Source organism: Micrasema longulum, unplaced genomic scaffold (assembly GCF_059751315.1).
Source record: "Micrasema longulum isolate JH-2025_06_02 unplaced genomic scaffold, ASM5975131v1 h1tg000908l, whole genome shotgun sequence".
NCBI classification, from domain to species: Eukaryota; Metazoa; Arthropoda; class Insecta; order Trichoptera; family Brachycentridae; genus Micrasema; species Micrasema longulum.
In genome coordinates, this window is record NW_028278099.1 from 47,979 (window position 1) to 61,555 (window position 13,577).

The 13,577-nt window shown below is 32.8% G+C and overlaps 1 protein-coding gene across 1 annotated transcript in view; it reads right to left on the minus strand.

The window, feature by feature from the left end:
• Positions 1–2,993: 2,993 nt before the first annotated feature.
• The window catches only part of LOC148278223 (uncharacterized), a 43,199-nt gene continuing 32,615 nt past the window's right edge, over positions 2,994–13,577 (minus strand). The window contains exons 3-6 of the mRNA XM_088231738.1: positions 13,209–13,302; positions 12,036–12,155; positions 8,131–8,268; positions 2,994–4,917 (exon numbers count right to left, since the gene is read on the minus strand). Coding sequence (XP_088087864.1) covers positions 4,628–4,917; positions 8,131–8,268; positions 12,036–12,155; positions 13,209–13,302 — 642 coding nt within the window. The 3' untranslated portion in view covers positions 2,994–4,627. The remainder of the gene's footprint in view (positions 4,918–8,130; positions 8,269–12,035; positions 12,156–13,208; positions 13,303–13,577) is intronic.

The following is a 13,577-nucleotide window of genomic DNA, read 5'->3' on the forward strand; positions in this document are numbered from 1 at the left end:
TGGGTAGTGCATTTGCTTAGCAAGCCTGAAAGACCGGGCTCGATCCCCGATAAGGTAAATGATTATTTATTCGATTGTCTTATTAGTTACAATATTGTAAGCTCAATATTATTTTAATGCCAAAATAAAGCAATGTATCACAATTTTTATAATTCACATTTAAAATAAGTAAGCTTATGTTTGTTCCATATCTTAAAACGTGTTAATGGTAAAATTATTAAAATATCCACAGAGCTATTTTTTTTACAGTTGTTCATTATGAACAAGCGAAAAATTGTTATTGCTGTGTTTTCATAAAGATTTTATTTTTGAAATTCAAGCAATTCAAAACAAAAACAAAACACCCTTAATATTAAAATATTATTTTAACAGTCCTTTAAAATTTTAATAAAAGTAAATGGCAACTTTAGGCGTTGAAATGTGTAATATTTTTTAGCATTGAACATCTAGCGTCTAGCATCTTATATAAATTAATATGGAATATCACAAAAACTAACTTTCCATAGTAATATTTCACGCTTGAAATGAGTTCTATGAATTTATCTAATCACTAGGTACATTTTTTGTATAATAATAGATAAAGCAAAAATCATTTAGAATTATTTTTACCAAATCCTTACCTCAACATAAAGCAATGTATCGGATCGATTGAGAGTTATCTTGATCGTTTACCTGAATCGAATTTATCAGTCTTTCGCTTTGCCAAATATGAGAAACATATGAAATATTTTGGTAATTATTATTGCAATAATCTAAACGGAAATCAAACTCAAAATATCTTGTATTGGAAAAGAAAATACGCATGTCAGAAATAAGTTCTTGGTTTTTTAAAAATACTACTTTAGAGACATGTAGTATATACTTTTAAATTAATACAGAAAAACGCCGAATACACGTTTAAATTGATAAAAATTACATCGGATAGACGTTTGAATTAATAAGAAGAATGGCGAATTAACGTTTGAATTAGAAAAAAAAAACGCCGTATTGATGATTAAATCAGTAAAATAAAAAAGAACTGTTAGTTTTGAAAACGAGCGGCTAGTTGCAAAAATACTGACACTAGATTCTGTCTTATTAATATATTAGTATCTAGGCGTAAGAATTACAAAGAATACCGTATGAACGTGTAAAAAAAAGAACACTGTTTGAATGTTTAAATGAATAAAAAGAATGCCGTTTTTACGTTTCAAAATATATACATATATTTATGACAAAGATTTTTTATTATTAGAAATTAAGGAATAAGCCATTTTTAGCCAGTATTAATGAGAAAAACATAATAAATATTAATAAATTGTAGGTTAATTATTTTGCTGCAAGCTTAGCTCATTTATTCAAGTTAGTGTATTCCTAAGTCACACATATTTTCAATAGTATTGATTTAATTCTATGCTCTTTTTAAAAATCACATTAACTTTTTTTCACATTCGACCACTTTTATATTAATTAGTAATCAATATGTTATCAAACCTCTTCAGTTAAATAAAATGTCTTATGCAGTAGTTAGGAAATTGAAATTAATTACAACCTTTTTATTGTTAAAAACGCCATAACTTATTATCGTGTATTTTTTCGGCATTCATAATTTGTATATTACATTTACTATTTTTTATGGTAGTTTAACAATGTCATATTACAAATAAATAAAAAAACAGCGAAAATACAACCGACAATCGTAACGTATTTAGGTACGATTGGTTGTCTAAGCTATCTTATTTATTTTATTTTGATTTTTTTAAGTGTTACATAATATGCTGGAATTATTTATACAATTTGTAAAACTTTATTTTAAAAAGTGAAAATATTAAATTTATCACGGTTGGGTTTGTTAAAACTGATCATATTTAAGTAAAATTGACTGTTACAAAATATTATGTCACGGTGACGTTCGCGTGTTTGTATTTTGACAGTTTTCATAAGAAATTCATATTTTTTAAAACGTAAATAATAAATTCTATTATAAAAATGATTATTATATCATTTTTATTTGGAATACCAGCCTTGGGGTGGTATTCTGAAATCAAAAGCGCGTAGAAAACGCATTTTTAACGCGTATTTACGTACTAACAGGGCGATATCTTCGCGCGCAATTCCGTTCAGAATACCAGCCCTGGGGTGATATTCCAAACGCTCTCGCGGCCATAAAAAACACTTTTATCTCGCGTACTTTGCATGTAATTTAAACAAAAAAAATGTGTTTTCTACGGCTGCGAGAGCGGTTCACAATAGCACCGCACGTAGTAATTCACGACTTTGCGAAAATCGCGCGCATTCGGTGACAACTCGCGTTTGACGGTCAACGCTTTAAAAATCGAGCATATCTGATAGAAACTCGAGATATTTGACGGTTGACATTAATTTATTGTATTTTATTTCAAAAGGCAAATCAACAAATATATTATGGTGCTCAGCAAACTCGGCACGCTACGATGTTTTATATGAAAACTTTTAGTTACGCGCACATAAAGCAAAGATCTTACAGTCCATTTAAATCTTTGATAATCCTTTGCTTACGTGTGAGTGACGGAAATTAAAAAAAAAAAATATTCTAGTGTGTCCACTATCAGAAACGAAATTTTTATGACAGGCACTAGCACTAAAAACGGCTTATTAAACATTTGAACGCACTGTACCATAGAATTAAGAAAAATCCAGAAGGAGCGTAGAATCATATTTGAATACATCGGACTGTGTCCAAAAATTTCCCCACTATGCCTCACATTTGCCACGCGCATTCGTGATGAAACCGCGCAATGTTGCACGATGGGAAAAGATATAATCGTAACACAAATAAGTAAGGTAAAAAAAGCAATCTGTTAATTTCTCTAAAATTTTATTGTACACGCGGAAATATTGACTGACACAACAGAGTAGATAAGCAAAGGGTCATTTGATAAGAGTAATTGAATTAATGAACTTTGAACTTAAAATATAAAACAAATTTTATTTTACATAAAACGGATATTTTTATATCATGTTAAATAATATTTGATATTTTAAAGATAATGTCAGTCAAGTGTCCACCATGGAGTTTTTTAATCCGATGTCCAATTTTCATTAGTTCTCTCATTAGATGAGCAGAGTAGGGTAAAAAAGTTTGACGAACGAATTTGAAAACGAAATGTCAATTTTCTTTTTTTCGACAATCTGACAGATGGAAAAATAATTCATTTTTTATGTAATGTATTTGCTAATTACGAAATGAAATGTGATGATTTCCTGTTTTTTTAAGATCTTAGCAGTATTTCTACACTTTAAAATGACACAACACGGCATAGTTGAATTGAAATCAGGAGTTGCGTACAGAGCGACGTCTACAAAGAAACTAATGGGTCAAAACGTAAAACGACTAATTTATGAGTAGTTTAGTCGCCTTCTGTTTGATGCTCGTGTGCGGTTTCTGGACTATTCTTAATTCTATGCACTGTACATACGTAAAAAAAAAACATATAATTTGTAGATATTCTTCGATACCAGTTGTCATTCGCTCAGGTTGACGATTTTCGGAAATCAAGCGGATACAGTAAAACTTGCGACATTTGACGATCGTAAAATGTCGAGTATTTCGTAGGAATCGTAACGCTTTTCCGATTGCTCGAGTCTTGGAGCGGTCGCATATTCGTAAATACCAGACGCGTTATCCATTCGGGATGCTCCAGAATCACTCGGGCGCTTGTTATTAACTAGCCCTGTTCAATTTTATAACGCCACAAAATCAAAACACGACGTGCATTTTAATAAGCACATGCACTGATTAGGACAAACGTGCACTGATTCGGTTATGATAGTATTTTATGTTGTGAGAGACATCGTGGAAAAAAGCGGGAGTGGATGAAGCGAGGGGCGTAAGTTTGTGTTTTTGTTTATTAAAATATATTTATTTATTTATTTTACATAATATTCAATAAATAAATAACATAAAAAAGATACGGCTTAAAGACAGACCGGCGAATTTTCTAAATGAAAATCATACACATTAAATTGTGGTACAACAAAAGTGTGTGTTTGTATGAGAGTAAGTGTAGAGGTGTGTTTGTGTTTTGGTTTTATATTTTTGTGAAACATTTTTATTAATATTTAAAGCAATAACTTTGTGGTCAAACATTTTTTTAATGTTATTTAATATTTGTACCCGTCTCTTCGTCAGGACACTAATTAAACCAACATGCAAAACTCACTATACTTGTGCTTATTAAAATGCATGTCATGTTGGTTCTATATTTTTGTACAACTATAGTGAAGGTGTATAGTGGGTTTTGCATTGGGTTTAATTGGTGTCCTGACAAAGAGGCGGGAACGTCTCGAAACCAGTAGACATAGAAAAGTCGGTAAGTGGCTATATAAAAAAATAATAACATTTAGTCAATTTTTTGTTTTTAAATTGTTTTAAAATATATCTTCCTTTACTTAATGTAACAACGTTACAAACACCATTGACTCCAGTGGGATTATTTAGAGTTAAAAAATCGGTTTTTATTACTGGGGTGGACAACGAGTGAGGTATATCCATCCGACACGTCTGCTATTCACGAAGCCACTTCGGGTGGATTCCGAAACATCCCGAACGGATAACGCGTCGGCTATTTACGAATACGCGGAGCGGTCGTTCCTCGGTGACTCGACTCTAGACCAGAATGGCGGATATCGGGTTGTAGCGCATCACCTTGGAGAGCAGGATCCACGTCAGGCTGGTGAGCGCGCACAGCGCCACGCCCGCCCAGCCGAGCTGCAGGGACCAGGCGGTGTGGAAGGCGCGCGCCCCCAGCAGGCGGAGGGCGTGGTCGCCGCCCCCGCTGCCGGCGCCCCCGCCCACCACGCCGTCGATGGTGCCGTCGGCCGCGTGGCCGGCGGCGCGCGCCTTGCCCTGCACGCGCTTCAGGTGGATTATCATGAGGGTGAACAGAGCGAACAGGGCTGGAAGGAAAACAACTAATGAAAAAAATGGACCGTATTACGGGAAGATTCACTAGCTCGATTACAAATAACTATCAACGTGCTAATAAGAGACGTGATAGCAATATCTCACCATGATTGTTTGTCGTATTCGCGATCACAATGCAATATCCGAGAATACCTCATATTTAATGTCAAAATATTAACAATATTAATAACGCTCTAATTTTACCTCGCGTAAGAATACAATTTATACATCTAATTTCCTGTACCTCTGAACTTCATTATTAACATTCCTAATTTTGTACGTTTTGGCAAAGAGGCACAACTTGTTACAGTAATGAAGCATAAACTACCCACGATTAAAAAGATTGATGTTTAGTACACCGGGAATCGAACCCGGAACCTCTGTACGAGAGGCAAGCGTCTTACCCAAAACACTTCGATGAGTAATCATAAAAATAAAAATAATAAAAAACAAATGTAATGTAATCCGCAGACAAGCCTCGGCTTTGCGAGAGCAAAAATAAAATTATGTATGTTATTCATTTGTTAAAATAAATAAAACTTTAAAAAAAGAGTCTTGGGTACAATTCCTGACAATAGTCAAAGCACAACTTTATAAAGGTAATGAGTAATTAGACCGCGACGTGTGTTGGTTAAGATTCAATTATGAAATAAAAAATCGGCTGCCATCGCCCGTTAAAATTTAAATAAAGTTTTAGAATTTCCACTAATTTCGGTTAATTTTTATTTCTTTGACACGTCGTTATATTTTTTACAGTTTTATTAAGTCAACACGATGTCGACCCCAATTAAGTATATATGTACAATGTACATAATCATCTTACACGTAGAAGTAAACAAATAATATAATATACATTAATGTCAATTTTGACTGTTAACTTATCAAGGTAAAAGGGGATTGGCCCTTCCGAGGGGTGTAATGTTTCGGTGGCTTTCTACTCTAATTAAAATCGATAATTTATCATCAGGAAACCATTAGAATGACACACATATTTTTCAAAAGAAAATTTAGGAAATGAGACGACTTTTAGGTGTATTTTTTTATCTGTTTTTTGTGCAGTTCTCAGAATTAGAAAAAAATTCATCAAATTAAATAGTTATTTTTTTAATTATAAAGCTTCAAAAATAGTTTTTTTCAAAGATAACGGTATTTCATTAATATTATGACTAATTAGGATGATTTATATAGCGCCATGTTCTGTGTATGCAATATAACCAAAAACCTGTATGAAAAACCTGAAAAAGGAAATATAGTGGAGATATGTTTGCCTCGTTGTGTAGTGGTTGGCGCGTTCGCCTTCCATTCTTGAGGTCCTGGGTTGGATTCCCAGCAGGGTGGATGTAAAATATTGATTTCGAAGATGGTTTAAATTGCAATATTTCGTTATTCCCGGACTGGCATCTAAAGCGTATGACTGATCACCTCACTTTCATGTAACAGATGATCAAAATACGCTGCATTTGATAAACAAATGTAGTGCCCTACGGACCACTGATTGCGGAAAGGAGAATTATGATGACGATTATTATTGTATAGCCCTACTTTTTGTAAATCACTACAAGGACGCTGAACAATACAATAAACATCCCAACACGTCTTGCAGCTCCAGAGCGCATGGGTATTGTAGAAAAAAACTTTTAAAAATAGGAAATTATAAAAAAAAACATTCAACTATTGGAATCTCGCCGTGAATCGTTCCCAAATTTCTTGTTGTATTTACCATTAACTAACGATGGGCGACAGATAAAAATGATGGGTCACATAAATTATTATTATATTCTTCAATATTTTTCTTCTTTTATTTTTTTTACTTGGACTAAGTTCTTAGAATTTAGACTGTTAGTTGCCAATTTTTTTATCATTCATTTATTTTAATTTTATTTAATTTATTAGTTTGTTATATATTTCTTTATTTAACAGTTTTTTATAATTCTTTTTAATTTTTTAACTTATTTATAAATGTTTAAGTGTTTATATTAGTAATTTCTTGATTTTTATTACAATATACTGTTATTATAATAATTACTATTGTTTTAGTGTTTATTGTGTATACACTGTCTTTCAGGGCCAGACCGCGAAACTTTAGAGGAACATTCCTCATGGTAAGTTTTAAAAAATATCCTGATATTTTTTTTACAAAAAGTCATTAAAAAAATATATAAAAAATGTAATCTCAAAATGTATGACAAGCAGTCCCCCCACAAACCCCTACCCCTCTCCTACCCAGCCGCATCTTTGTCCGCGTCTGGTGCGTATCACTCCGTTGGTCAAATAGTTTTTACCGCAATTTTTTTATCGGGGAGGGGTTGGAGCTTGCGGAAGGGATGCTTATCCGAGAAAGTAAAGATTTACTATATTTTGAAATCATAAAAAATAAAATATTTTTAAAAAAAAGACTTTTTGGAAAATTTTTACTAGGATTTATTTTAAAACTTACCAAAAGAAATGTTCCTCCGCGGTCTGGCTATGAAAAACCGTGTATATAGTGTATAATATATAGTATAAATATAATATATGTAGCTTTAGAACAGGTATTTTTGTATCTATTTTTATTTTTTACTTTTTATACAAAATGTTATTTGTATATTGGCCAAATGGCAATTTCTTCCAACCAACCAAAAAAATGAATGTTTTATTTTTATAATTCAAGTTACAAAACATATTTAATAGTAAATAAAGACTAAAAAGCTAAAGATATATAAAAATAGAAATAAACGTATTTGTTTATAAATTACCTTAAATCAATACTATTACTCATTGCGAAAAAGGAACAAAGATGAAAGAGGAAAGGAGGAGATATGAAGGAAGAGAAAGGAAATGTTTCTTCAGATGTGATTTAAACAGAGATACTGTAGTAACATCTTTGATGGTGGGTGGGAGATGATTCCACAGTCGAGCCGCATAGAGGAATTGTGGATGGGTATTAAGAGAGTGCTTTGAGAATTAGAACTACTTGTATCTGGTAAAGCTGTTAGGAATATTTTCTTTTAATTTTTAAATTTATTTTCATTAATTCAATTTATTTCCACATAATAAACAATGGATAATAATAAAAATAATGTGACCTCACCGGGGTTACCCGCGCCGAGGACATTTTATTTTATTTTGTACTGCAAAAATGTACTTTAAAAAAAAAAATCAACGCCGTATTTTGGCACTAAACTAATCTGAAATGCCCAAATAAACGAATTGGTAAATTTGATCACCTGCAAGAAGGTACATAACGCCAGTTACCAGCACGGCACTAATCTGGTGTTTGCAAATCCCAAAAGCTCCAACCAACGCTGCACTTCCCAGTACTATGAGGCAAACCAGCGAACACGAGATGGATAAGTTTTGCATTCCTGAAACCAAAAAAAATCAGCCTTCAAATACAGTTATTATTTATTTAAAAACAAATTTTATCGTTCTAATAATTTACCAAAATATTTCGTTTTGGGGGAGCATTTACATAACAATACTTATCCATAGAAAAAATAATTATTATTTAAATAGGGAAAGCAGTTTTTAAAAACTTCCACTATATCATTAACTCTTGTGTGGCTGTGATGTCACACTAGCCGACATAGGACACCAGACTTGATATATCTCTCTTATTTTTTGAAATGATGAATTCGTATTTTTTGTAATCTCCAAATGGACATTTTCACACCGGATTTGGAAAGTGAATTTTGTACAACTATGCTGGATGTTAATACAAAAAAATATTTATCCTCGCTACGCGAAAAAAAAGTGTCCGCTAATTCATCAACACAAATGTATAAGAAAGAGCACGAAGATAGAACTCATCACAAGGAAAACAGAAACGCTGTTCTATGGCAGGTGTAAGTGTGAAAGAGACAAAAACAAAAGTAAGTAAAGTGTAAAATAGATTCAGATTTCAGCCGGTTGATAACAGTGATGGGAAACGCACGCGCGTAATCTGAGCGGCGTATTTATGATTATTAATTTATTTTACTATAACAGGGCTAAATTATATGTTTATTTGCACAAATAATGGAAGAGGGATTATTAAACAGTATGTCTCCATGTTTTTTTTTAAATTTTTGAACTTTAAATTATTCCGTCTTTTACTTGTGGTAACACGATGTTACATCACCGTGCGCAAAGGGATTATTTATCACAGTCTTTTAAGAGTTAAAACGCCGTATTTAGAACAGCAATTCGGACAATTGTTTCGCCCTATTAGGGCATCCTAAAACTAGTGTTCCTTCATTCGATTGAAAATTCTGTAACAATCCGAAACTCTTAAAGTTGAGGGTCAGTGCTATGCAAGCTCCTGACTTTACTGCGACCTGTGAAGTTCTTTTGTGAGGAGACATCGTATTTAGGTCTAGATAATAAAAAAAAAATACTAAATAAACGAGTACAGACTCGCGTATTTCACTATAAAATCAAGTTTAAAAGTGCTTGTAAATTGAAAAATAATATAAAACGTACTTTCTTCTATCCACAAAAAATAAATAATATGTTGTTTTATAACACAAAGAAAAGAAATATAGAATAACGCCGCGGCGAAATAATAAAATATAAACAATATTATAACAATTAACATTCAAATTTATTTCAACAGAGAGGGAAAACCTTTGTGAGAAGGAAATATGGAAGTCTAGGCATTAACAAGGCTTATGACCTGTCATTGGCTGGTTTAAGTGGCCATTTTACACACTGTGTAACATTCACCATTCTGCGCATATTTGAACATCCACATTTCCTCAACTTTTACATCTGTTGACTTTTGTGAAGTAAAAGAGCTGAAACCTTTATCACGTGGGTGAGATTCATCCGGCTGAACCAAATTACCTACTAGGCAACGCCTGACAACAATTTTCCAATTTTTATACTTCTTCTTTTACCAGGTAGTTAATTCAACAATGGTTGAGTATGTCCAAATGCCTAGACTTCCATATTCCCTTCTAAAAAATGTTTTCCCTCCCTGTTGAAATTAATTTGAATATGAATAAGGGAGGAAATCCAGCCAGTCTGCAAGCATTTGGACATACTCAAACATTGTTGTAATACTTTACACCCTAATGTATACCCTCATACACACACCCTGACCCACCCTCACCCTCTTTCTCTCACACACAATTTAGGGCATTGGAAGCAAAGATAGCAACCTCCAAAATGTCATTGTCATGTCATTCTGTAGTTTATCAACTTTATTTTATAAAAATCATGAGTTGAGTTGCAAATGTAGTTTTAAATCATACTTCTGATGGTTTGAAAATAGTGTTTGGAAGCAAACATAGCAATATCCATCAGCCATTTTATTCGACCAATGACAGGCATGAGATTTAATTTTTTTAAATGGCCGTGCCATACAAATATTAAGAAAGTTTTTAGAATTCGTGTTTCTATTAAAGCTAATTTATTAGTATCTTAAAGTTTAAGTTCAGTGAAAATAACATTTCTAGCATGAAGTGAAACTTAGGCATTATAGTCCTTAAAATATAGCTTGATAATAATGACTTTAATTAGTGATGGGAAATTACTGATCACTGATCAAATCGATTTTATCAGTTATTTTATGCAATCATGAAACTCTGTTTCCGAAAATTGATATAAAAAACGCAAAAACAAGCCTATTATAGTGTGTTTAACACAATTATTTACCAAAAAATGAGACATTTATACTTTTTTCATTAACAACATCAAAGGAATTATTTTTTTATTCGATCAATTAACATTGATCAATTTGTCCCATCTCTAACGTTTTTGCAAAATGATGTAACCTTGTAAGAACGTCGTTAATAATTAGGTTTATTTTAGATTTCTTTTAGTTTTAAAGCTGATTTTATATATTAATGGTGATTTATGTTTCACGCATTGTATTAAAAAAATAAATTAACACGCCACATACAAATGATTTTTCATGTGTCAATATAAATAACTCCTTTGACGTTACTACAAAAGTTATGTCGTCACTTTTTCTGAAAACTGTCATTCTAATCATGTTACATTTTAAGGACTATAGTGTACATGTACATTTGAATAAACTCTCTTAAAAATCGAAGAATAATGTTGGACCAGTTATTTATATTCAAATTAATAAATAATTAAATTGATTCTCCTAACCTACTAGAAAGACTTCCATTCCGTGTGCCATCTATACCGACAAGACGAAATTTTCTGTTTTACACAGAAAACGCGTCAACAAACTATTTGAAACTATTTACAATACCTAGAATATGCGACCAATATAGCAATATATTTACCGAGGCTAATATTTTTTGTGACAATGTATGTAAATTTAGGTCAACAATTATAGACATTTTGAGAGAAGCAGACATATAACTTTATTATTATTATTATATAAATATTTTTTCATTTCGTTTCTTTTACATTTATTATATTGAACATAGGTAATTTAAATTATTGTATTAAGTAAAAAAATTTTTGGTGTGTGCATGAGTGTCTGCATTTTATTCAAAATGAATGAAACGAATGAAACGAACGAAACGAACGAAACGAACGAAACGAACGAAACGAACGAAACGAACGAAACGAACGAAACGAACGAAACGAACGAAACGAACGAAACGAACGAAACGAACGAAACGAACGAAACGAACGAAACTAACGAAACGAACGAAACGAACGAAACGAACGAAACGAACGAAACGAACGAAACGAACGAAACGAACGAAACGAACGAAACTAACGAAACGAACGAAACGAACGAAACGAACGAAACGAACGAAACGAACGAAACGAACGAAACGAACGAAACGAACGAAACGAATGAAACGAACGAAACGAACGAAACGAACGAAACGAACGAAACGAACGAAACGAACGAAACGAACGAAACGAACGAAACGAACGAAACGAACGAAACGAACGAAACGAACAAAACGAATGAAACGAATGAAATTTCGTGGTGTCGAAAATTTTACTAATTCCTCGTGTCCTGGTATTTCATCAAGATTACGAAACAAATTCGTTCGGAATTCTTCACCTCGATGCGTTGTATGCCCGGCTCTCGGAGCACGGAAACGGAGAGCGTCTTAACGCGCTTCTGGTACTTAACCGGTTAAATTAAGCTTTCAAGATTTTTTGTAGCAAATTATATCAAAAAAATAATTTGTACAAATATTAAATATCTTACTGTGTTGCCAGTCACTCCTGGGCTCCTCCCCGCGGGCTCCCTCAGTGCCCCCCGCCAGGTAGTTGACACAGGAGTGGGCCTTCGGGAACCCCACGCGAGACAGTAACATTATCTCCTCATCTACAATGGAAATGTAATATTTTTAACTTAATCACAACCGTCTGAGTAGTAGCGTATCATAATAGGGAAATAAAATATTTTTTGTACATTTTTAAAGTGATAAAGGTCTATGAAGTACTGACTGGTAAAAAAAAAAATTTTGCTAATTATTAGTACCATAAAAGTTACTTTTAAATTTGTAATTTTGTATTCCCGCAAAAACGGTCATTACATTGGCCACGCCCCTAATATGTCACGATTCATGTTTATTTGTTCCTGGCCACTGAAATTTATTCATAACAATATCACGAATCTTGACGTCACAACAACCAAGGCCAAACACGTCGCATCTTTCTAGCAACGTATTTTTATTAAATTTCTTTTTTACATTGATGTATGAAAACATTTCTCCACAGTATCCATATTGATTTTGAAAATACAATTAATTATTCATAATCTATTTCATATATTTTTATCGGTATTCGTAGTATGTGATATTTACCTATTATGTATACCGCTGAAGAGGGTACTAGATATATTTCTATTTTCATAGTACCCATAAGTCAATGAAATTTAATAATTTATCATCATTATTCGTCATCTTTCGACACCCAATAGTACATAGAGCACTGCATTTGTAAACCGAACGCAGAATATTCCGACCATCTGTTACGTCGAGGTAAGGTGATCAATCCCGTGCTTCAGATACTAATTGCAGTTTGAACAAACTTCAAAATCAACGTCCGCTCTGCCAGGAATCGAACCTAGGACCTTGAGAATGGTACGCGTGCGCGCCGACCAGTACGCAACGAGGCAGATATACCTCCACCCGATTACCTTATTCGGGATTTTTACCCGAGAGCAGCCATCGAGTCGGAAACGCTCGTCGATGATTTTGGTTTTTTTTCATACACAGAACTGAATTCTTCATCCTCATGGCCACAGAAACAGGTGAATTAATTATCATCATATGCATTTTTTCAAAACATGGTGTTTTTTTTTTTACCTGTTATGTTTGAAGCAAACGTTTTTTTATCTAGATAAATTGAAAAGAATAAACGTGATTATTTCGACCTGATAGAGAGACGCAGAGAGTCCAGATGCCTCCGTTCATGGGAACGAGAAAGGTGTTTCTCAATATTCTTTCTTGTTGGTTCTTGTCCATTACCTAAAAAAAGACAATATGAATAAATGAACTAAAACGATGCTTACTAGTCGATTAAACAATTCAACAATCATTTTATGGTAGTACCTAAACATGTATACGTTTTTTTTACAATTATACAAAAGAGTTCTAAAATGCATCTATTTATTTATTTAACTTTTTGTACATAATGTTATTTGTACATAGGCGGGCTTATTGCCAAATGAAAATTTCTTCCAACCAACCAATAAAATAAAAGTTTTATTTTTATAATTCAAGTTACAGAACATATTCAATAG